Below are 26,255 nucleotides of genomic sequence, written 5' to 3' on the forward strand. Positions count from 1 at the left end.
AAAAGAATCGCAAACAAACAACGAGTTTCAAGAGATTTTTACACAGATTTTTGGTTTTTAATTTGCGCCAACGTCAGACCATCCAGTTAATTGAGTTTTTCTCTCGAGAATTTACTGCAGCGTTTTTCCCATTTGACTTACGAGTCTGCGAGTCTGACAACAAATTGCAGTGCTAAGCAAAAAATTCGACCACTTTTAATGCAGCCGCCTCCTGTGAGTGCCACATATTTTTTGTTTTTTTGGCAGCCGCAACGGAGCGTGTTCTCTGGCTGACCATAAAACCCCTGTCATCAGATATCGCAAGTCAGGTCTATAAAGATATGGTACATAAATTGCGGACGCACTCGGTGGCGACCAAACTGCATGACGTTATTGCGGAATAGCTGCAACCAATTCTAGTATTTGAAATTGCAATTGAATTTGGCTATGGAAATGGAGACTGAAATATATTTTTGCAAGCAGTAATGAACCTTGCTGCTTCATTTATTTATTTATGCCGACTCGCACTAAATCATATGCTTACACTAAGAACTTGAGAGCAATGCTCCAGGAGCTGCATATAAGTTAATTGGTTTTATCTTAAGAATTGGCTTACTCTATCAATACAACTTGACACCAGTTCCGCTTTGGCCGCCGACTCGATCCGAGCGATAGGCTGGCTTCCAAGATCACAATGAAGTACTAGCTAACGGACCGGAAGTGGGTCCATCCTTCGATGGGCTGGGGGTCCTAAGAGCGGCGCCCGAAGAGCTTGAGGGGCCTCCTCCAGCCGCGTGGCCATCATAGCTGCTCGTTCCCGATGTGGGTGGTGTCCGTGGGCAGCGAGTGGGTCTACGGCGAGGGAACGGCGGACTGTTTACGGGTCTAATGGTAGGTGCCTGGTGCCAGGTACCAGTTACCAGGTTCCATGTTCTGGGTGAGAGTACTCACCTGCAGCGCCTTGCGCTTGTGGTGCATCGAGGAGTTGGAGGATGACTTGCCCTTGCCCTTCTTCCAGGAGCAGAGCAGCAGCTCCTTCATGCCCTTCCGAAAATTGCGACTGAGGAAGGCGTAGAGAAGGGGATTTACGCCCGAATTGAAGTACGTGACCAGAAAGGTGAGCGGTGTTAGCAGCGCATTAAAATTGGAATCACCGCGATACGAACGTGACCTGCAAATGCATATACATGAAAATAACTATCTGTTCTATATATATATATATACATATATATATATTATGTTCGGCACAATGTGTGCTCTGCGTGTATGCAAATCAGCATCTGTTGGATAAACACTCCCCATTGAACTGACTTCTGGGTTCTGTGGGGTTGTCCCCCAGTAGATTACAATTTTAGAGCCATCCAACGCAAAACTTGGCCGGTGCAAAGTTTGCGCAATTCCAATTCATTCTGCTGCCTCAAACGGTTTTCCATACGACAAGTTTGTGTTTCCCCTAATAAATTCATGAGCCAAACTACGCTAGTGAAACCATTAATTATGCAAGAAATAAAGTGTCACACTGTGGACTATATATTTAATTAGAGAGACACCCAATTCAAATCTGCACAGGGAATGCAGCTCTTTTAATTTAGAAGTCATCCGTTGACTTATACACTGAAAAAGCTATCTAATTTGAGCACACATCATATAATTATTTACTGCTGTACACTTATGAGTTTATGCTATTTATTGGAATGTTTTTGAACCACTTTTGCACTAAAATATGAGCTTTTAGGTACTTTTGATGTACTAGTAGTTTCATTGGCACTTCCATAATTTCTTCCTGTGTAACAGTTCAAGTATCCAACGAGTGGCCTAGGAAGGTGCTGACTTTTGTCCACTTGAATGTCCAGGTGATTAAGCTGCTCTTGGCAGTATTGTTTTTGGCCAACTGGGAGCAAAAAGGGCTCGAAAAGTTGCCTAATGGATTGGGGAATTTGGGCAGGAGCAAAGTTTCTCGCCGCCTGCAAGTATGCAACATAAACTTTGCCCGCAACTTGCCATGCAGAACAATATTTAACGAAGAGAGGTAGGTATTCCCACCTTCTGCATCCTCATCTTCCTTTCCTTTTTTTTGTACTTTGGACAAGGCGAACTTTGGAGCAACTGTCAAATTGTCCTGTAGTTGCCGCCATGCACTTGCAAGTGGCTCAGTCCGCGAAAAGAGTTGGCCAACTGATTGGGCCACTTGAATGGCCTTTGCTTTGCTTTAGCCGCTCCTTGAGAACTAAAGTGGCTCTTGGCAACCGTTGGCAAAGGCCCAGCTCCGAGCCAAATTCAAATGTCACTACGAAATGAAGAGCCAAACTCTGGGTGGCCATTTGTAGACGCAATGTGCTGCATATCCCGTCTAATGAGTCGCAGTTGCCAGCTGCTGGCAGTTGACATCGTTATCCTTATCGGCGGACTGGCGGGAGACAAGGGGGTTTTGTGGGCTAATAATGAAAACGTGGCACCCCATGACTCCCAACCTTGTTAACCCTACGCATTGCAGTTGCCGGGAAATGTAAGCTCGCGTGGCAATTACCCGGACGTGCCCGCTTTGTGTGGCAATAACAGCCGTATGATAATGTGGCCATTGGATCGCTAGATTTTCCATCTGATTTGCGCTGTCCTCGTGACACGAAAATGGGATTCGTTTTCTTCAAAACATTTCAGATATGCAAAAACAAGGGTTGATTTAACGAAAATATTTGTCTCGATTTTTTGCAGTTTTTCACTGGTTATTCCGAGTTGTGCAAACAGCTAACAATATCAATATCCCAGGGCATACGATTCTTCAAATAAATGAAAGCCGAAAGTTCAGACAAGTAAACAAGTGAACTCGCTGCCCAGTCGGGCTAGACATAAATCTCAATTATGGCATTGCAGCAGAAGTGGGAACGTGGGATGTATTTGGCCAGATATTATTTATATTTATGTGCCCGCCATTCGTTTTACATTTGTGCAAATTGAGTGCTCGAACAAAATTCAAAAACATTTTCGTTGCGTCTGCCAAAAGTGCAACGTTGCGAAACGGCAGCCAAGTATTTTCTTACACGTTGTTACAAAATTGCACCTGCAATTTGCACTAATGAGAAACAGCGATCGATATATATTTCAGTAATTCGAAATTTTAACTAATGCTATAACTGCCACTTGCCTCTCAAAGCGTAATAAACATTATATTCGACATGTAAATGCTTTTCCATTTATAATTTACTTAAAAGGGGTTGTGTAAGTAAAACCTAATTTCAATAAAAACATTTCTCCTACGTGCCAACAATTGCCAATGGCAATTGCTTCACACGCTTGATGGCATTTCCCATCTTTAATCTATCTTTTGTGTTTCGACTTTCGCTTAAAGGACATTTCTGTGGCATTTAATTTATTTCCAATTTACAGTAGTCAGCAGCTTAAGTGCACGTTTTAAACTCCACCCAGGGAGCAATTAACTCCTCCTCAATTTAGCTCGTCCCTCCATTGCAAACAACACTCCCACCGCCCACTCACTTATCAAGTTTTCCGCCCACGAGAACCTTCCTCTCCTCCCAGCCGGAAAAACCAAAGTGCCCAAATCCAAAGCGATCCACCCATTGGAAAGTGCTCCACCGGAAGCGGAACTGATAGCCAAAGGGCTGGCTAAATCGGACTTTTGTTTAGCGACCGAAGAAAGCGAACCTGGCGTCTTTGGGCGTCTGACGTAGGACGAAATTGGATTGGAAAACGGAAGACCGCTTTCAAATCATTTAGGCCAAAGGCAAAGCTGGCTACAGCTCCAGCTGCCCATTGATGACTTAATTGTTTACCAGCCTTCATAGCAGCAGGAAGCCATCTAGGGCTTATCTGGTCATTCGCAGATGTTAATTTCCCGTCCAACGTCCCACGTCCAACGACTATGCAAATTGCCGCCGATTCCCGGTGCAATATACCATAAAATATTGTTTACACTCAGTTCGTGTGGGCTGATGAATGGCTTGCGGTATGGGCCGGGGATTGGGATTCGGGTTGGGATTGGGACTCAACTTCGGATTGGAATGTGAAGGTGGGCGGAGGTGCTACTCACCAGTACTGCCACATTTTGCGGGCATGATAGGGCAGATTGCAGAGGGCGAATGTCAGCACGAATATTATCAGCATGCGGACGACGCCGCGCCGGGCGCGTAGGACGTTGCTGGACGAGTGGGACATGTGGGTGGCTCCAGCCACGCCCCCGCCGCCGCCGCCGGCCACCGAGGAGTTGCCCGCCCGCTGGTGGTGGGCGTGGCCATGGCCGTGGTGGTAGAAGCTCGTCTTGCGGCAGGCACTGACAATGGGACGATCGGCCTCCAGGGACACCTGTGCGGATTAACAGGTGTAATGGCATTAGGTCTGTGGCCGCAGCAGTTGTTCGAGCATTATCATATCGATTTTGATATTCGACTTCGACCTACCTTGCAATTATCGAGCTAATTTGTGTTGTGGTTGTGTGTGATTGTTATAATTGGGGGGGTTAGTAGAGGGGGATTAAAGAGTTTTATTGATCAAACGAAAGGTAGAAAGAGAAAAGAGTTCAACACAAAGATAGTTAGGCTGTTATCTGTGGATATCGGGGTCGTAAGTTAACGAATAGCGAACCAAAAGTTATGTAAAAGTTTTATCGAGGTGTTTCCGCTGTACTCGTAGTATTTCTTTCCAGACTTTCTGACTTTTTGCGGCAGTGCCCTACCATTTGACGGCATTTAAGCATTTAATGGAAAACATGCCAGAATCGAACCAGTGCTCTTGACATTTGATACTTCGATGGAAATTAAAAATTCAAAGGCTTTGCCTTTACTGGTTTCCAATTTTCAAGCTGTGGCAGCTGCACAACTTTTCCATATGTCATCGTGTCACAAATTCTCGATTTTTATCCGCCGGCTTTTATTGGCAAAGTGAGCTGGCGATGCTGATCAAGAACAATGATGTGTGTGCGCCAGTTTTGTGGCAAAGCTGCTGTCAAGCTTGAAAATAAGAAATACGCCATGGTGCACCCGACCAATTGAACCCGCTGTCTGGCCACCAATAATGGAAAAAACACTTTTGCCATAACTTTCGCCCCTCACTTCCTCTCACTTGCAGTTTCGCCATGTGGCGGTAGTTACTTCCACCACTCCATACCTCTCCACACCAGGTGTCACATCGGTGGCAGAGTTTGTGGCAAGGTCTGCGTTGGCCTTAATGTGAATTGACACCTGCTCCGAGGACCGTGCCACTTGGCCCTAGCAAAAGCGAAGCGCGAGCGAAAGCTCCGGGGAAAGTTTTTACGACTGCGAACTTGGCCGGGCCGGCAAATGGTGTATCTAATAAATTAGTGGTCGAATGGCGATGTGATTTTCAAGGAACATTATTTACCACCCAGCACGTGCGGGACTCAATCGAAGTTAAAGCCGTTCCGGCCAATTAGGAAACAAAGGTTCGACTCCACTTTCGGTTTATTGCCACGGTTAGGCTCCGTTCGAAACCTGCCATTTTTCCGCCTACCTTGCGGATGCAGTGTTTTCCCGATAGCTCACCTGGCTCTCCGTGATGCTGACGCCGCGCTTCTCATATTTACTGCTCTGTTTGCGGGACAAGGACGTGGTGCTGCTGCCGCCGGAAGCGAGTGACGGACCAGGACCGCCCCCACCACCTCCAACTCCACCCAAACCCACTCCCGCCAGGGGAACGGATCCTGCCGAGGAGGCCGCCGATGGCAGCTGGTGGTGCGGGTGGTGATGGTGATGGTGGTGCTGGTGGTGGTGGTACATGCTGTTGTGCATACCCATGCCGATGTCCTGGCAGGATGCCTGCTGCGGCTGCTGCTGCTGATGCTGCACCACATGCGGCGTGAGGCCGCGTGAACTGCGCCACAAGGCGATGGCGATTTTGCTGTACAGCACCTGCAATGCAAATGGGGTTCGTTAATTTCATTATTCAAATTTCATCGCAAGTGGCGATTTTAAGCGAAGTGCCTTGCAATTCTTGTCTCTTGTCTTCTGCTCGCAAGTTAAAAGAAAATCCACACTTTGCTTAAATTCCTTCACTTCATACTGAAAATCATCACAAAGCAATTGCCATTTCTGCATTGCGTATATATTGCAACTAACTTATTCGTTGTCTTCGTTAATTTCATTATTCAAATTTCATTGCAGAACAAGTTGTCAACCCAAAACTATTTCAGTTTTGTCTCATGAGAAAGAAATATGACCTATAGTTATCTTTGATATAATTAATCACTTTAAGATAAGATATTTGTTCCTTCTTAATCAAAGATTTTACTGGTTTATTAATTAATGTCAGTGCAAGGCTATGTTACGTGACTAGAAAACAATTTTAGATTGCCAATAAATTCATCAAAATGATTTCCAGACATTAGCAAAACATAATTATTTACTATCATTTGTATACCTACCGTCATCACCAGCAGAGGCATAACGTAGAGGAGCACGAAGTTGATCATGTCCAGCAGCTTCGAGTTGAACATCTCGCGGTCCAGGACACAAATCTCCTCCTCCTGGCCGTCCTGCGTGTGGATGTTCTTAATGGTCTTGCTGAAAACAAACTTGGGCGTGGAGTAAACTGCCGATGTAATCCAAACTGTGACAATGACCATCTGCAAAAAACACGCATTGACGTTTCGTTTTGTTTTGTTTTGTTTTGTTTTGTCTACTCGGTGCTGGCAAACACGCAAACAATTTGTTAAATTGCGAATAAACACACTGAATTTGCATGTTAATGGATGGCCCATTTCGTTGTCTTTATGTCTCTTGTAGTTTAATTAGCACAATCGTCATTACCGAAACACATTTTTTTTTTCGTCTGACTCTGTGAAACAAGCGAGCTATGTGGTTCACCCTTTGGGTGCCCCCCTTTCCGAGGGCGGAAAAGTTTTCCACAACCACAAAGTTATGCCCACGGCTTATTAAGCCTTTCGAGTCTGTTCTGCCGGTTAATTTGCATGACTCTCCGGGCTGGGCCTAATAAGTTTCATTAGCTTGCAAATTGTATTCAAATGAAGTTATCAAAGTTGCAAAAATGTCTCAAAAACAATACATAAACGGGTCTCGTCCGCTTTTGACCCATCAAATTGGAAAATGAATAAAAGAGAATGTATATATCCCTCTTTTAAAATGAATACTTAGGAATGTCTGGCCATGAATATGAGATAATAGTAGTATATGGATAGTACTTACCCTCAGACGAGCGGCAGTTAGGATCTGTTTGCAGGTAATGGGATGCACAATGGCAAAGTAGCGCTCCATGCAGATGACAACCAGGATGAAAATGGAGGCCGTGTAGCTCAGGGAGTGGACAAACTGGTACATGCGGCAGAGGAACTCGCCGAAGACCCAGCTGAAAGGACACAGACACACGCTGCAGAATTAATAATTGTTTATGGAGAAAAGTTTCGGTCTTTAAAGAGCAGCCACTTGGCTTTGGCTCTAAAAGTCTGAGCCAAATTTAGCACCAGCCACATTAAATGTTATGACACACGCCCGATAAACTAATGCGACATTAAGGTGTCTTTAGTATTTTATGGGGCGCAAAGCTTTTTCCTTTTTATTACCATTTCGGCTGAAATTACATTCGAAAAGCGTATTTGTGCCTCGTTATTAGCAATGCCACGTAATTTCTTCTGCACGGCGCCCATGCGTTTAAATGTGGCCAATAATACTGTAATATACACAATAATCCTGAAGGTTGTCGCCAAGATTTTGGATAATGCGTTTCTTAAAAAGATTTCGCATCTGCTTGGTGATCCAATTTCTCTCTTTAAAAAGGACTAATCCTTGCTAAACATAATAAACCCAAAAGTTTGGCACAACGACTTTAATGGTGTACAGTTTATAATCATAAAATTAAATTGTCACTCTCAGCCATAAGACCCACAAATAATTTATAAATACATAAATTATGCTTTCTCGTAATCTCATCTCACTTTGCATATGATTTCTGGTGGGCGTCAAGTTGTGCGCATAATTTAGATCAAATTATGCCACACACAGATTGGTCATCTCAATAATTTCGTTTTTTTGGGCGCAAAAAGCATATTTCAAATCAAAATGGGAAATATGCAAACCAATTTCAGGAATGCAAATAAATCATTATGAATGGTTATAATTAAAAACATAATTGGTAAGAATTCTAATGAGATAGATAATTACTTTTTTTTTAATGTATTTAACTTTAATGTATATAACAATATTTTCAATTAAACACAAATTATACAATCATCACACTAATTTCTTTTCATAAAGCAATATTTATTTATTTTAAATTATAAAAGAACTGTAAGCGGAACACATTGTCAAAATACTTTTTAAATTACCGTGCATATTCAATCTTCTGCATATTCAATCTTTTTTAACTGCCGTGCTATTTCTATCTTCTGCTGAAAATGTGAAAAAGGCTTCTTCGGTTGAATTTTCAAACAGCACTCCGCGCTTCACATGTGTGCCCTTTTTTCTGAACGCGACGTGTTTTTGGGAAAGTTAAGGAAACACAATGCAAATAAAAGTGATTGGAGTGAAAGCGGGGCGTTGGGATATAATACTGAAGTGAAAGTGACGCCTGTGGAGTTTTAGTTTCCTTTATGTGACAGGCGGCGTAAATATTTCACGGCTGAAAGTTGAAACTTTTGTGGAGTATTGTTTTCAATGCACATATGCACCCAGAAGTGTGACGCCATTTCAGGCAAATACTACTTTTGAGAAATAAATAAATAAACAGGCCAGCAAAACAGGAATTTAATATTCTACTAACTAAAAAACTACATTAATTTTGTTCTTTATTTTTAACCTATTTTAATGAATTCAGTGCATTTTTTCACACTCTTGAATTTAATAATATAGCATTTCTTTAGCTACGTTACATTTTTAATGTGCATAAAAACTGACATTTAAAACAATTTGCAACTTAATAGTAAAGTTGGTTCACGTATTCTTCTTATATATTCCAAGAATCGTGCAGCTCCACTCGTGCATAATGAAACGTTAATTTAATACTGAAATAATGTTGTTTTTGCCAACTTTCACTCACACTCACCTTTCTATCAGATAGATGGACAGATTCTGCATCACGCAAAAGAGTCCCACACAGAAGTCGGCGAACGCCAAGTTGGCCAGGAAAAAGTTTGTTATTGAGCGAAGTCGTCGCGATAATGTGACCACCAAAATAACAAGGAGGTTACCTGGAAAATTCACAAAAATAACATTGCGGAATTAGAAGAAAGAGATTTCCGTGCAAGCGTTTAATTGGACTGTGGTCACAAATGCACTTTAGAGATTTACGAACTTAGCACGGATCTAACTGAAATTGCTAATGCAAAATAAATTAGCCCGCATTTTCTCACAAATATAGGGGTATTTGCAAGTTTCGCTTAATTAAATATGCTCTTTAATAAAAATGTTAGTTACTACAACTAGCCAATAATCCACGTACTAATATTTATTACGTATACATAATAATTCTGCACTTGTATGGTTTAAATCGTATATGAAAATCAATAGTAGACGAGTGCATACAAATTTATTAGCTTTAAGAATTTAATTAACATGCGTATAACCATTTATTGTTAAGGTATAATAATACAATAAGATATTTAGAATAATAATAATAAAACAAACGGAAATTCGTGCAGTGCAATTAAGTTTTTGCCTTGCATAATGTACCAGCTGCTCTTTTAATTGCCCAATTCAGGAAAAGAAAACATTGACTTTTCCAAAGTTACAATTAAAAGTTAAATATTATCACAAAAGTCTTATAGTTATGGTTGGGTCTGCAATTCGTATTTCACTTAAAATATATTTTACAATCGTATGGTCCACAATGTAACGCAATGGTTTTTGCAGCCTCACATGGCAAGCAAATGTCGGGAAAAACTTTTTTAATTACACCGGGCAGGGTGACAGGAAATGGGAGTACAAAAAAGGAAAATGGAAAACAAGACAGGGCTGCCAAAAAATACCAAAAACGTGCAACACTACAAGCCGTGCTCTGAAACTCGATACAAAGGAAAGGAAACAGCATGAGAACATTTCAGAGTTTCAGCGGTGGATTCCGCTACATTGTCATATATGTATATACATTTATAATTAGAGAAAAGCACACTTTTATTATTCGATTTTGTAGTATTATTGAATTAGTTACACACAGACAGCGCATTAAAAACCCTGTGCCATCTTCAATACACATTTATCTAATTACCATTCCAAAGAAAAGGAAGAAATTAGACGATTGGTTGACCACTGATGGTAAGTTCTTGAAGTGCAACTTAAACTGCCATTTTAACTAAAGAATACGAGTTGAGTTCACCTCTGTCAACTGTTATGATATTGTTCGCCCATTCCCAAGGTAACTGCCATCCATGCATTCCCACTTCCATTTGAATGTGACAATAAGGTATCCCGTTCAAGTGACGGCAACAAAGAAGCATACAAACAGAAGCTTTAAACGTGACTGACCCATGTAAATTTTGTGGGCGAGTGTGGAGCTGGGCGTCCTTGCGCCCACCCACATCGTTTACGCCCACATTCCGGGCGCCAGTGAAACCAACCGAGTTGCTTACACTTTGCAATTGTCCGCACAATGGCCGGCCACGCCCATGTCTGTGTCCGGTGGGCGGCGTTTAGTCGCCATTCGGAATGGCGAGTACACATGTTCCACTGCTTTATTGTGCATGCTGGTGTCACTGCGGGTAATAAAGCCTACAACTGACGATGGCCGAGATTGGCCAACACCCGCAAAAGCCCAATCGAACGAGCTACGTAATTGATTCTAACCATCCGGACTCGGACCCAAACCCGGACCCAGATAAGACGCAAGGTTAAAGGACATCCCGTTGTTATGTGTGTCTGCAATTAAGAGTTGCAGAAACAAATTGCAAATGGCCTAATGGGCGCTATCAATAAAATGTTTTCATTATAATGCGTCACATGGGGCGTATGAGTGTTGTACGTTGTGTTGTAGAAGAAAGTCTGCTGAATTTATTCCACATCAATGGAATATGGGCTTGAAACTGGATCGATATCTCGCAGTTAAGTGTGTTGTTAAAGCATTTGGAATGTTCAACTATATTCCGCTATATACTCAGCTATAATTAAATCAATGCAATTAGTCACAGAAATATCACATTAAAATTCCTCACTAGTTGATAACTACGCTCTCTATGCTTGCAACACAACCATTAGGATTTTCCTGAATTTTTTACTGACTACACAGTAAATGCAAAAGCTCTCAAAGTACTTGAATACTAGGCAGACTGGACAGAAACACAGCATAAGCCGAACAGCAGGGCATTGAGTAATTGGCAAGTCAGCAGTAAGTTTGCACATCCTGGTCGACCCAGAAAAATGTCCCTGGGGCGCCGCAAACGGTCGGCCAGGCCATCTTTTCTTTACTTTCATGTGTGCTTCACGTGCGTTTCGGTAGGCCTTTGTGCCCCATCGTCCCTCATGCTACATGCTGCACAATCAAACATAACTTCGAGCTCTGCTCTGATTAATGCGTATGAGAACTATAAATCTTGTGTATATATGTTGCACAGGAAAAACGCTGTAAGTGAACGCAGCAGCCTGCACACAGAAAAATATTGTCGAACATCATTATCAATTATTATCTCTTAATTAGATTAAAGTTATGACTAAATTTTGTGTACATAGCTGACGGGTTTCCGAATCAATAATTCCGCACTTAAATCATTTCAGTTATTAGGCCAAAATAAATTCCAGTTTACTCACCAAAGAAGCAGCAGCAAAACACCAGTGTGTAGAGGGTGATGAATATTATGCGCACATCGGTGCGATCAAAGATGTACTCGCTGGCCTTCTCCGCATCCTCCGCGTCCTCGTCCTCGATGACCGCACCACTTCCGTCCCCCGAGAGAGAGAGTCCGGTGGTCAGGGCGGGCACGATGGATGTGGTGGGGTCGCCGTAGAGCAGGATGTAATCGGTGCTGCTGCCGTTGATGGGCGGACTGATGGTGCTGGTGACATTGGCGGAGGCTGTCAGCGCGGAAGCGGAGAGCACGGCGAGCAGGATGGGCAGCGTTGTCCGGCCGGAGAAGTGGGTTACGGAGCAGGACGACCGGGGTGACCGAAGCTGCTGTTGTCTGCTGGTGGTGGGTGGGTGGTGCGGTTGCCGCTGTCGGAAGGCGGAAGTGCTCTGATTTGGCGAGCTGTTTGGACTGCCGTTGTTTTGATTATGCACCACCCTGCGGTGGCCGTCGTCATTATCACTGTTGAGGTCGTAAGCCGCTGATATGTGTGCCCCATCAGGTCGCCATCGCTGCTTATGTTGTTTTCGCTTCTCCACTTCCGAATCCTGTTGCCAGGACCAGGACCTTGCTGTCTGCATCATCGTCATAATCATTTTGTGCGTGTGGCCGCCAATAAAAGACGCAGCTGCAAGGACAAAACACAAAAGAGTGCGATGGAATTTAGTTAGTTCTTGTCTGTACTTCCTTAAGTTCGTTAGTTCTTGTCTGTTTTTCCTTTAAGCATCTACCAGTCAGTTGTGATAACATTTTTGTAGTTTTCTTCAGTTAAATCTTATTTCTAGTTCCTAAAGCTAACTCATTTTCAAACATTAGCTATTAGCATTAATGGTTCGTAGTCCACTTTCAAAGCCTATGCACACGGTGTCCTTTTGATGTATACTTCAACGGGCAGGTTTAGTTCATTAACGACTGAGTCACGTCTCTTATGTCCTACGGCAATTAAACGTGAGCCACCTGAAAATCTCATAGCCGCCTACACAAGTCCACGGATACTTATCGCAATAGCTGTTTGAGTGGACATTTTAATTAAGCCGCCTTTAATAGCGAACATAATTAAAACATTTGTCTGCCAATGCCACGACACAGGCAGTAGTCAAAAAAGGAAAATTATGCTTTTCCATTTGCCACGCACGCAATCACTGCTCATTCCATCCAATATTTGTATATATGTATGTATCTATCTGGTGGCTGGCACTTTGCTATTTTTAATATGCACAACGCTTTGTTGCTAATTACGCGAGTGCAGTTGGCAATATCATAACATTCAGCACCTCCTCCCTGCTCCTCCGTTTGCATCTTTGATTATTGCTCTCTGGGCTCGTGTACGTGCTCTAATTAATAGACACTCGTATGCAAACTCACTACATCAAACATGCGCCAACATAAAGACTGTCAAGTAATTAACACACTGGATTCTTATGTGCCCATCCTTACAGACGCTTTAAGGGGTATCATGCATGCATAATTTAAAGGAAATCCACTAAAATCCATTGGGATAATCAACGGAAGAGAAGAGAGTCTAGAGAATCTGCAACATTTAACGAGTATCACATGCCCGTTTGCTCCGCAGAAAATGGTTATAAAGTTAAAATGTTATAAAGCGAACATGAAACTTTTATGTGGAGCTTCAAGGCGAACTTTAAAGTAATCTTTAAGGCCTTCAAAGATACTAAGCTGGAGGCTAGAAAAAAGTTTTAGCATGTATCACTTATTGAGTAGAATTACGTAATGATTCCTCTCAATTTGAACCCCTTTTGATATCAGTTACTGCATCAGTAACTGCAATATTGTGAGTTAACTAGAGGCAAATATTCTATTACACTAGAGATACTGTTCATTGTCAAGGAACTTGCCAGAATACTTGAATGCCAGCTTAGTATAAACAAACACATCGAAGTCCTAGAACTAAAGACATTAAGCAGGAATTGCACTGTAAATTCCTTACTTTACTTGACAGAATTTACAATTGACTCCTCGCCGACTGCATTTTAAACGCCTTTTAAGAAAATAGTAGCAAATAGTTCGTTAAATAAGAAAGTCTGAAGTGCGAAGGGTATGCCGCGCTGCTGACGACTTCCGGAACGGAAATACGGAAATTGTTTGGAGCTCTAATGAGGCAAGTGGCTTTGAGTTCGACTGCGACTGGGTACTTGGAGCCGCTAAGGAGCCGTAAGCCGGAGACAAATGAAAAGCGACGTTTGCCGGGTAGTCTGCTTCTAAATTGATTTCCTTGATACTGATTTAATTAAAAACCAGCAGCTAGTGCAATGGAAGCTTCCTTTTTGGCTTTGTTCAATTGCCCAGGGGATTCTTACCCTACCATTCATTAGAAGTAACAGTGTTCTCTGATTGTTAAGATTAAGCACTTGATTTTTGGCAAGTAATCTAAATACGAATGCAATGCTTAGTGAAAAGCCCTAAATAAGATTCAAAATCCTACATTTTTGTTGCATTCTGAGTTTAATTTAAGGTCGAAACGGTTTGGTTAAATATCAATGTCAGCAGAGCAAATGAAAAGTATAAACAGAACTTAAAACACCAAAGAAATGTTGTATATTGCTTCTGAAGACAGAAAACAAAACGCAAAAAGAAAAGTCATTACAACTTGCTCACATAGCGAGCAAATTGCGGAAAAATATTATTTCCCCGTTTTGTGGGCAGAGCAACAGCAGCCGAAATTGCAGAATGCGAATTCATGTTGCACTCAGTTGTCTGAGGCTGTTGCAATTGGAATTCGGTCCCCATTTTCCTATCTTTTTTCCTAGCCAACCACTTTCCCACCCAATCCGCATCCGAATGTTTGCGTAAATTGCGCTCAAGTCAGGACATTAGGTGGTAATTGAGTGTGCCGACAAGAACCAAGTGAAAAATGCCTTCCCACAGCGTCGGCACTTTCCCATGCGCCACAAATGCGAGAACTGTGAGCACTGCTGAAAGGAACTGGGGCGACTAGTTGAGTGGCAAAATGGAAGAGGCTCTCAGGACGGCACTAAATTATGCTCCTAAAAAATATTAAATTTTTGGCAGGCCAAGCTGAGAAATTAGTTTTGCACGTTCCTCGCTTGTTATTATTATCATGCCCCATTAAAAATCTGTCCAGCTCTGCGTAGCTACGTTGTAGAATTCCGCACCACATGCATCGATATAGTTTAATTGGTTTGTTACCCTTATTTTGTTTGTTAGAAATAAACACCAACCGCATTGCACCATGATTATATATTATATTTGTTATATATTTGTTATATTATATTGTTATTTCTCCTGTGACGGTCTAGGCAAGGAAAATTGGGTTGGTTGATCCAAATTATGTAAAAGTCTCGTCGGTTATACGGACAAGCAACTGAACGGACAGACTAACGGACGGAGGAACGGAAGTCTAGGATAACACGGCTGCAATATAAATCAAGAATATAAACAAGTTACCTACTATTTAAAGAGTTTGGTATTCCCTTGCTATGTTGCTAAAATAGTACATTTATTTGTAACTTTTTTCTTATTTCCTGCCTTTTTATTTATTCACCGCTTGGATTAGTACACGTACCTTTAAAGCAAAACCAACCTACAAACTCGTACATGCATTCCTATTTTAGATACGTTTCAGGGTCTGGGGCATGGAGACCCACAGTTTCCGGGGCCAACACTTGTGCAACGCGACACCTGCTGCAAGGTGGCGCAGGAGAAATGCGTTTTCACGATTTGCTGCCACGCTCTGGTTGCTCTGATGGCCGTGAATGTGCGCACCGCAACCTTGGTCACCTTTTGTCCTTTGACTCGCCGAGCCATTGTGTTGGCCAAAAATATGTAATGGGAACTGGGACTATTGTTTGTTTAGCGGGCAGCAGAGAATGGTATTGGGGGTCTGGCTGGCGGAGGACAGGACTTTTGGCGTGGACCACGTTATTGGAAGCCAATTTAGCTGACAAAATTGGCTCGAATGGCGGCATCGCGACGGGTGGCCAATTGGTGCAACAACAGTGCAGCACGAGATGCTCAAGTTGCATATTTATGGGGCATGGGAAATTAATGTGGCTCGGATAGCGAAATGAAAAACGGCTTAAACGGCAATTGGCAATTGGCATTTGGAAATGGCCTTCTTGCGACAATTTTCTTTAAATTTGCATTTAACTCAAGACTTAAATCCTGCCATCCTGCATCCTTCCATCCTGCTATCCTTCCATCCTGCCTGCAGACTCCTTTGCATCGACACCGAATAATTTATGACAGTCGCCGCCAAGTATTGCGGATATGGGGAGGAGTTTTCGGACGGACTGGTCGAAGATTATGCAAAGTTTTCGGCGCCTGCTCGCGGCAGTTGGAGCACCAACTTTCCCAGCCGAAAATTGCCCACTGGAAAATTCGATTCAGAATGGAGCCAACTTTTGGCTCTGGGGAATTTCTGGGTGTACATATATGACGTGCTTGTGGGCGCGAGACAAACGTGAGAAAATTGGTGGGCGGAGGTCGGAGGCCGGAACTGACAGCGATATGCGCGAAGGACTAAGCCCTGGGATTTCGCGGCGGGAAAATGAACACCATTCGAAGGGCCTTTAAAATTTATTAAAAAAAATTCGAAGTTTTCACTGGCCAAACCAAAAACTGGCTGGTTGCCATTTGGGACCCGGATAAGCTTTTACAACGAGCCACTCCTGCTCCAATCTCCGGCACAAATCAATTTCAAACGTTTGCGGCCCCAGAAAAACCCTTCTGGATTCCGTTTCATTTTCAGTCGAAATAGAAATGCTAACATTTGAAAACCGCAAACCCGAAACTGGCCTCAAAACTGCTATTGCCTATTATATACGCAATCAAAAGGGAGAGCAACATGCGATCCGATTATGTAGAAGGCCCAAATGAAGGCCTCATGGTTGCAACTTGACCTAAAATCAAACCTGTGCAACGTTGCTCTACTGACCGAATTTACAAATCAGTTTCATTTCCTTGGGAAAACAAGATAAATAAAGAAGACATAAGTGAGGGATATTTTTAAAGAGGAAGTCTGAAAATGTTTTTCAGTGAAACATTGTATAACTTAATTTTATGAGCAAATATTAAAACCACCCTAAGGTAAAATCGCTTGTTGATCTTAAGGCTAAAACTTCAGATTTAAGTCCAGATTGGAAGCCAATCACCACACAGAAATGTCGAATCTAACCGCTACAATACCATTATCGAATATTTAAGCTCAAGCAAGGAGTAACCGAAAATAATGGTGAATGCAATTCCATTTCGCAGAATTGAAAAATAATAGGCACTTTCCATTTATGGCCAAACATTCCCACAACTCTGCCTGACTCGCCTTTAAACGAGTCCTAATGTGACAGCCAACATAAAGGGAAGGCAGCAGGCGAATTCCCCGAGGCAACGACACTTGCGAGCTGCCATTTCGAAGGCGCAGGATGTAGAGGCTCGGGGCTCGGGGCTCAAGTGTATTGTGATGTTGCCAAGGAGGTCCTGTACGTGGAAAGTGAGTGCTCGGGGAGGCCTAGAGCTCATTAATTAGGCAAGACCACAACTAAAGATACGAATTGAAACAATGGCCTGGGCGGGCCTTGAAAATATGTTGAGGACATTCATCATACTCAAGTGTCGGTCAGGATGGTCGGCTGCAGGCAGCCCCATAAATATTACATTATAATTATGAAGGCCAGACAGCTGCTGGTGTGAGTGGTGGTGGGGCGGAAAACTTTTCGCTGCAAAATTAATCAAGCACTTGCGAATAACAAGACCAATACTGAAACTGCTCTCGGTCATTCATTATTTTATATGCCGTCTGGCCCGTCAGACGGCCCACTAATCGAAGAAAACACAATACGCAACATGTGCCAAGCTCGACGCGCCGAAAGTCATAAAGACACGATGGTCCAGAAAGCAGTTTGGAATAAATTTGCCAGTCCTGCAACTTACACCGATCACATTGGCAACCGGGCAACCAATTAGCCCAATCAATTTAATTCGCTGGTTCAGGAAAATCACACACTCGCGCAGACAACGATGTAATAAAGTGAGAAAGGCCAACTTCTGGCTGCACGGCATCATGTGATTGGCATTTGGCAGCCGCAGTCACATGACTTAAAGTCAACCTTTTCACATTTGCCCAAACTTTCGATATTCCTTTCAGCAAATGCCATGGAGCAGCGTCACGTCCACGGCGTTTGACAAGTTTTTCACACGACTCCTGGCTGGCAGGGTTAGGTGATAAGCCAAGTTTCGGCATTTGATTCAATTAATAGCGGATTACCCCGACCAGAAACACGAAACACGAAACTTTCCGCCAAATTGCGCAACTTGTGGCGTACTCATTTGAAATTCAAGAACCTTATTACATTTCAAATACTGCAAAGTGTGCTCGGTTGGCGGGCAGATGCGAATCCTTCGAGAGTTTCCGGAAAGTATGTTTGTTGCAACACAGAAATTGTATGACTTTATACGTCTAAAGGAGATACACTACTAAACACGGCCCTTCTAGTTGGGATTCACTTTTCACACTTCTCTGATAAATGACTTTAAAGCGTATCAAGCAGTCCATACCCGTGTCGAAAATCTATTAAGGTTTCAGAGCAAGTAAGCCCCATCTGGCATTTAAGCCCAGGCTTCACCAGGAGGTGAAGATATGCCCCAAGGCGGCGCGGCGCGTCTTTTCAAATGGCATTTTGTGTACGCCGCGCTATCTGGCGCTCATAATCATTTGTCCTTGCGGCAAAGATCCTTTAACCAGCTCCCCCCGTCCCCCCATCCCCCCATCCCCCCTACCACCCTTCCAGCGCCCATGGACGCATACTGGCAAACGCTTGGGAATGGGGCTCGTAAGTTTGTCAGTTAAGCGCCATCTTCATGTCTTCATGGCATTTCGCTGAAAGTGCAGGTAAAACTCGATGGTGAAAATTGATTTTGTCTGAGCATCACCCACTTAGGGGCTGACATTGCTGGCGCACGTTAAATTTAATTTATGCCATCGAAATGCAAACACACAAACGAAAAATGTGATTTACTCGCCGAGTTTATGTTGTCCATGTAGCTGTAGTACTTTATGTTTGCTCTGCTTCCCCTCAAGTCGGCAATTTATGAGCTTGCATAAGAGCATCGAAATTAATAGCCAGCCGTTAGCCACATTTAGAAATTGGGGAAAGACGAAGTGGGCTAAGATTCATCTCCTCTTAAACGTATATTTTTATTAAAGAGGCGACACTGAGTACGGAAAACTGTGAGCTCTTGGAAAGAGTATAAAAAATGCTCGTACATCACAATTCCGACCTTTTTCACTAAGCCCCTTCGATAATCGGACAGTTTCCATACGAAATGCATGGGCTAAAACGTCTGGTTTGTAATCGAAACAATTGCACCTCGACAGAAAATCCAAAACATTTTAACCATCGTCCAGGTTAACCCATTTTTATTTGCTCTTGCCGCCCACTTGCCAACCATTGTATGGCATAGAATGCTCTCTTGACAAAATGGGTTTTGTTTTCCACAAAATTCCCATGGCCATTGGACCTCGTTCAATTTAAAATCACTTGATTCGCAGTCCTGTGTTTCGGTCTGTGATGTCTGTTGTGGCATTCAGGTTTTACTGGGTAAGTACGGATTTATTGTGTCGGATTGCCAAATGAAATAGAAGCACGTGAAAGAAGAGCGAAATAATCAATTCATTGTGAGTGGTATTAATTGATTTATTGCCCTGAAACTGCATCACATGCAAACTGAAAACGTTAGCCTCATAACTACTGGTAATGAAATAAATCAATCGGTTTTTCTGTTTTCAGTAACATTGTACAGTAATTGTTATAAATTTCAGGCATTTTTCTCGCCAGTCTGAAAGTCAGTTCAGTAAAAATGGTTTGGTTACTTCGTCATATTAAACTCTTAGATAAATCTCATCCTTCAACCAAAGAGGGTAAAAGTCACAGGCTCACTTAGTTTCAGAAGCTAATCATCGCGAATTTATAGCTTCAAAAGTTTTGATTCGCTAACAAAGTTTTGCATCTCTTTTCGGGCCACTAAGACAACTTCCGTCGGCAACAATTTCCCTACCACTTTTCCTGTTTCACCTATGTGTTTTCCAGCATTTTGAAACTATAACAACTACGTCACGGCGTCGTCAAGTTGTGAAGGCGGAAATTATTTTGACGTTTGTTGTGGTTTATAGCCCAGCTTATTTAGCCCGCCCCAAAGTGCTCACCTTTTTTGTTGGTGGTAACAGGGAAATAATGCCCATTTTTGTCGTGATCTAACCTGACCCTTTTATAGTTACCACAGCCATGTATATGGGCCGAAGTTTAGCTTTTCCTTTCGCAAACGAGATTGCGGTTTCGCCGCTTGCCTGTTGTTTCAGTTCGTTAGCATAAATTTGTGTGTGGTGGCTGTATGAAGAACACAACAAAATTCGCCACCGACTGACGGCATTAGGAGTTTGGTACCTAATTATCCTCGGCAGCAGGCAAAGAGTCAGCTTTCCATGCAAATGAGTTTAAAATTGCGCCAAGCGTCAAGAAGGAGCAAATGCTTAATGAATGCATTGCGCAAATTACATTGTGGAAGCCACAGGATTGCATGACGTCTCCCTCCACAGCCGGGACCAACTTGGCCCAAAATGACGTGGTTGTTGTCTCCTGTCTCCTGGCCAAGTTGAAAGTCCAAGCCCAGCACGAGGTGTCGTCGAAATGGTTATTTTCTGCTTTTCACCACGAAGGTCACTCCAATCGACTTGACCCTGGCTAAAAACTGGCTCCAATTCCCCGATGATTGTTGTGTAAATAATACACGAAACATGAGCGAGCGATGGGTTCGAGTGCCTCGACTATTGGATACCCGTGACTCATACATTTCAATTGAATATGCTTGCATGGTGAGCAAATATCATTTATATATATTTAAACAGTTTTATAATATTTAATTTTTAGACAAAAAAACATAGATAAATACTTTTCTTAAGTGCCACTAGTATCGTTTATAATTAATATCTATTCGGAAACTTAAATGCATTCCTATTGCCTATCGATTATGAATCATAGCAATGAGATTGCGTAAAAGCTTAAAATGACAGTCATGACCTTTTAAGGATACATTTCAAATCAAAGTGTGTGCCCACTCCCCAAAATATCTAATTCCTCTGAGAAATCCTGCTGAATTCGACCAAGAAATGTTCGTTCAAACGATTTACTTTAAAAGAACAACGCCTAAGTTTGCTCAACAATCAACTTTAAATTTTAACATGGTCTAGTCTGAACCCACGCAAATGCAATAAAATACAAGACTTGACTGGATTTAGCCACTTTTAATCAGGTACATATGTATGCCTCCCTATACAGGCTACTTAGGAAAGACCCATATATCTCTGGGCCACAGACAAATCGCCCATTAATATGCGCTAGGCAAAAAGTCGAGCTCGGTACATAGGACTCTAAAAATGTACTCCACTGTGGGCCGCTTAAGAACAACAAACATGTTTATTTGGGTCATTATGTAAACAGGGCCAACTGAGGAAAGTTTGACCCCAGACCAGTAGATATGATAAATGGTAGGTCTTTAAACCGTAAATAAAGCAAATAATTTTTAAGTTTGGTGGGCTTTTTCAAGCAATGTTGAAACATGGAGGAAAATAAATTTTTCGTGGCTGAAGGAAAATGTTCTGATATCGGATTTCCACTAACTTTACAATGTGAATTTTTTGGTTTACGCCCTAAATTAAAACAATAAAACAAAATACAGCGCTTTACGTATGAGTTTTCATATTTCCCCAAAAGTGCCAAAAAGTATGCTACAAAATATGTAAGGTTTGCTCGATGCATCGCGATGGAAGAAGGGGTGAAATTCAGGCTCGTAACGTAAAGTTACCGCCAACCGAAGCAAAGAAAACTCATATGTACGAAAGTCGTAAGCAGCGAGGCATAAATTGTCAGATTACCTTCACGTTCACCGCCTAAGCTTTATTTTTCAAAATTGCCCTATAAAATCGAGCTTGAAGAACAGGAAGTATATGTATTGAAATCGAAGCAAATTGTCACAGGGCACAAGAAAAATGTGACTTGTAAAATATTTATAAAAGTCCACCTTTCGCATTCCATTCTTCTTTCTCATTTCTCCTAGATTGGTTCCATGCTCTTTGTCATTTAATTAATCAGCCATGGCTCATTAATTTAAAACGTATTTAGTGCAAATACTAAAGAGTAGTTTTAATACACTCTGTGTACATTTTTCACTAAAAAACCCCACACATTTCATATGTTTACCTTTTTGGAGTTGCAACAAGTACTTGCACTTTTAAGTGGAATCCATTAAATTGCGCTGTTCTGTAGCCGACTGTTTTTAATTAGTTTTGAATGGTTTTTAAAAATCGTAAAACCAACGCAGCGGTAAAAGCTTTTGACTACTATAGAGCCGAAACAAATTAACTGATTATACTCTCATAAATTTATCCAAAATAATTAAATTAATTTGCGTTCGCCTCGCAAAAGCCGAAATTCCAATAAACGGTTGGATGGCGCAGACCTAAATTAATTCGATGTTGCTGTGGGTATTTGAATTTCGAGCATCCTGTCGTCAACAGAAAGTGGCAGGAAAAAGGACCCGCAGCGCAAAAGAGGCAATCTCACACCTTCATAGTTCAGTTGGCAATGTTTGTCATTTGCGCTTCATTTAGTTTTTGCCACTTGTGGGTGGGTGGTGGTTGCAGGCGATTTCCATGATGCCCAAATCTAAAAACCAAGTGATTCGAGTCTTGAACTTCGATTTCTAAGTGTGAAATAAATCAATGTCACTGAGTGCTTTGCTTTTGCATTATCACACTAAAACTGTAAGCGTTAAACTGAAAGAGTTTTAATTAAGTGCTGTGTTGCAAACTACTGATGTGAATTGGTTGGAAATTCTTTCAAAAACTAAATCAGCTCCAAATTTAATCCCAGATTTTTATTCGCTTTGTCATTTGTCTTTGCGGCATGAAAATATCTCTAAAGCAAAACTCAAATCTCTTTTGTGACCGTAATAAAATTTATCACGGAACAAAAAGAACAACGTTATACAGGGCCTTAAAAGTAGTTTGTTTCTGGCTGCAAAGCAAGCTTATGGTTTTAAATTTTCTTTTCTGACTAGAATAAAGTTTTTATGTTTCAGCTCAAGCTTTTGGCCATAAAACCATATAAGTCAATAATTTACGAAAACCGTACTTCATTGCGGACATACTTAATTTAATCCTGTGGGGAAAACGCTGTGAGTGGAGGACAACATGTGCATATGTGTAATCACAAGGCTCGTGTCAACACATTTTTCAAAAGGTATCTTAATGAACCCCAGTCTGTCTGATTGTACGAGTAGCTTTTGGCTTGATGGTGATGGGGAGATATAGGCAAGGACCTGTGCAAACACAAATCTGCCATTTGTTAATCGAGACACGCACACGCAAATCAAAATCACAAATAAACCAGAAAAACAAAGACGCAATCCGAATTAAATGGTCTAAGGCACACCTGCGACACGCTGCCATCACTTTTGTTTGTTCACTTCAGGATTGCGTGGGAAAACTCACATTTTTTGTCTTCCACGTGCGGAAAGTCGAATTTCAGATGATTATGCGGCAATCTTCCCATCGTTGAGGTTGAATTGTCGGATAATCCGTATTAATTATCCAGTATTAAATATTAATCTAAAACTTTCTTACCTGCGTTTGAATATCGGAAAGTATATCCTTCTTAGTATTAGCTACTATCTTTCCGGTAAAGTGCTTCAAGATTTCGCTGGAATTCGTTTTTAAGAAAGCTGGCAAATGGATTAGCCAGGTTTTTAGCCGAAAATCACAAATTCAATCACTGCCTAGTGGAAAAGTCTATAATACTAAGACTCCGATGTGCGGATACTTTCGGGTTACATTTCTTTTGGGTTCCTCACAGATATTTTACAACCGAATTTCTTATAGCGTTTGAAAATATTGTTTTTCCGTTAATGCTTCGCTTATTTAGTGTAGCGCTGAAATTAACAAAAATTTGTATTTACTCATTGCGAATCCAGCATGTTGTAAAAATGACCTTCGGTTTTCACAATCGTTTAGTGCCTAAAATTATTTTATTATTTCCAATTAGCTCGGCGAATGTGGTTCACTTCTAAAAATAATTCAGTATTCTCAGTAGATATAATTTTTGCAAAAAGCTTCATGCTTCCTTTGTAATAATTCGTATGTGTAAGTTAGGCATTTAAGCAAAGGCTGATTTTAGTTTTTCAATTTGCAAGTGCATTAAATCTATACAATTGGAGCAAAACCGTATTCCGTGAAAGTTTTTAAACTTAAGACAGGGTAAAATCAGTAAATGTTGAAAATTTGTTTATCTTAAATAACACAATTTTGAAATGATTTTTTGATCATGAGGGTTTCTATCAACAGCTTTCATAGTTAAAATCAAATAAGTTTACTTTCATATTTACACACTTTTAAATACATGAAAAGTGTAATTATTTCGAATATAGCCGAGCATTAAGGTTTTAATTTGAATCGTTTTTCAGGTTTATTTTACATTTTATTGTATTCCCGGTATATTTTCCGTTACAATACGATTTTCGCGTAGTCCGTCGGACGAAATAAACTGTTCAACAACTGAAAACATTTCACTTTTGAGATCCTTAATCTTTCGAAAACCCGCTGCAGCTTTTCACAATTTACTAACTCGCACTGACAGTATCATAAATATTTCAGAAATCGCGCTCCTGTCGAATCCGCGCATTCGGCGAACTTACACAACCACGAGCGGATATTCCGCTTGTTCAGTTCGAAAACGAGTGAAATATTATTCAAATATCACTCGGCGTTCTGGGTCCGAGTTCCCGCTCGATTTTGGCATTTCGCGTCCGATTCGTTTGAGATGCCGCGACATTCTGACGACGGCTCGTTTCCCAGAAGCGGGCCAACACGAAAGGCGTCCGAATGCGGCGGCAGTCGACAGCGCCTGCTGGCCAAGTTAACAGCGCTGTTAGCCAAGCTGCGCTGTCTGTGCAGGCCTTTGCATTTCCACTTGTGCGTCACGTGCTTTTGGCTGTTGTTGTTGCATTGAACTTGAACTAGTGGCAAAGTTGTTGTCGTTGTGGTTGCCACTGCAGTTTTTTCTGTTTTTCCGACATTGGCGCGCATTTTGCCGGCTGTTTTTGGCTGGCATTCGGCATCATTTCTCACCGCGCAGGCGCTCTGAATTGGGAAGACCATTTTTGTGTGATATTTGGTTTCAAATTTCATTTGATTGCCCCCTGCAATGGGAAAGTCAAAGTAAACTTATCATTCAGCACGGGTGCGAACTTACTATAATTTCTAATTTTAAGGAAGCATATTCTGTGAGCTACGCTTATAAATAGAATTCATTCGTTCAATTCAAATTATGGCGCAATTTGAGCGAACTGAATTTGAGGATCTTGACAACAAGTGCTGTGAAGCGCATTTAGAGTTAACAATTGGCTGGCATTTCTAGACTTAAATTTAATAAAAGTGTATTTGAATATAAAGGAACCCAAAGTCGTTACATTCCGTATATAGATACTGAATAGATATTGGATGGCAAGGATCCAAAAACTTTATTTAAATCGTTGGTCCCTAGAAATTTAGCAGCTAATTAACAGCTAATTTTTATTGAATAAAACCTACCTATTTATTGAATACGTAACGACAAGTCCTGCTGATATTAATATGCCAATTGTTCAGAAGTGTCAAAGTTGTACAAGTAACCACTTCCCCGCATTCTTCAAACGGATAAGCATTATGCACGTGCCTGCTGCTGAATCCCAAATACTCGTAGTATACAAATTTAACAAGGCGGGAAAACTTGCACCTTGTGTGCTGCGGAAAACTGCGAGAGTGGCTGCTGTTTGAAAAGCTTTGCGTGCATTAGTGAGTTTCCCAACAAAAATCAATCTTAGAAGGCGTATCTGGTTGCAAACTCCCCCGCGATGTAACCCCATCTTCTAAGGACGTTTGGCTGAGCTGCCAAGTCGGAATATTTAAAGTTTGATTTCCTCGGAATTAGCTAGTCTTTGCCCGAGTGTAAGCCGCAAAGCTACCTCGAAAATATGTTATTTGGATGGTGGCACTGAAGGACTCACCAATCCCAATGCAATTTGATTTTTCAACATTTTCCGATGGCTTCGCGGATCTCCCCTTCCAGCTTTGAACATTTCCGTTCTTGGCAAAGCGAAAACCTTCGCCAAGTTCAAGTGGAAAAGTAGTCATAAGTCGGTGGCAGCACATGGGTGCGGTCAGTACTTGGGAACTGAAAGAATTGAATTGTGGTCGGCGAGCTTTTCGCAAATAAATTAAGTATGTGTACTTTGAGCTTACAGCTTGCCAAAGAATCGCTCAAAATGGAGTGGGCAAAAGAGAGATTTAATGCTGCCAAAGACTTTGAATGTAAATTTAATTTGAGTCGCAGCATGATGTATGGCATAGCAATTTTAATCAATTGTCTCCAACTCGGCAAAGAGTCCAACAAACACTTACCCTCCTTATCCCGTCACAATTCTATTGAAATTAATTGATTTTGGCTCAGCAGTAGGCAAA

General features: G+C 41.7%; 1 protein-coding gene across 7 annotated transcripts; it reads right to left on the minus strand.

The window, feature by feature from the left end:
- Window positions 1-447: 447 nt before the first annotated feature.
- On the minus strand, window positions 448-24,596 carry LOC6528106 (trissin receptor). 7 transcript variants are annotated; one of them, XM_015198980.3, is made up of 11 exons: window positions 24,452-24,596; window positions 23,385-23,689; window positions 11,697-12,359; window positions 9,004-9,148; window positions 7,152-7,311; window positions 6,371-6,571; window positions 5,493-5,858; window positions 4,392-4,406; window positions 4,025-4,296; window positions 931-1,150; window positions 448-831 (listed from the first exon to the last, which is right to left on the minus strand). In XM_015198980.3, the coding sequence occupies exons 3-11, from the start codon at window positions 12,325-12,327 to the stop codon at window positions 781-783; spliced, it is 2,061 nt and encodes a 686-aa protein (XP_015054466.1). In that variant the 5' UTR covers window positions 12,328-12,359; window positions 23,385-23,689; window positions 24,452-24,596; the 3' UTR covers window positions 448-780. The 7 variants fall into 7 exon arrangements, with proteins under 7 accessions (XP_015054466.1, XP_015054464.1, XP_015054463.1 ...); XM_015198978.3 differs by having other exon boundaries at window positions 24,232-24,592; XM_015198977.3 differs by having other exon boundaries at window positions 24,147-24,592.
- Between the last annotated feature and the right edge of the window lie 1,659 nt (window positions 24,597-26,255).

Source organism: Drosophila yakuba, chromosome 2L, assembly GCF_016746365.2.
Source record: "Drosophila yakuba strain Tai18E2 chromosome 2L, Prin_Dyak_Tai18E2_2.1, whole genome shotgun sequence".
In the NCBI taxonomy this organism is placed as follows: domain Eukaryota; kingdom Metazoa; phylum Arthropoda; class Insecta; order Diptera; family Drosophilidae; genus Drosophila; species Drosophila yakuba.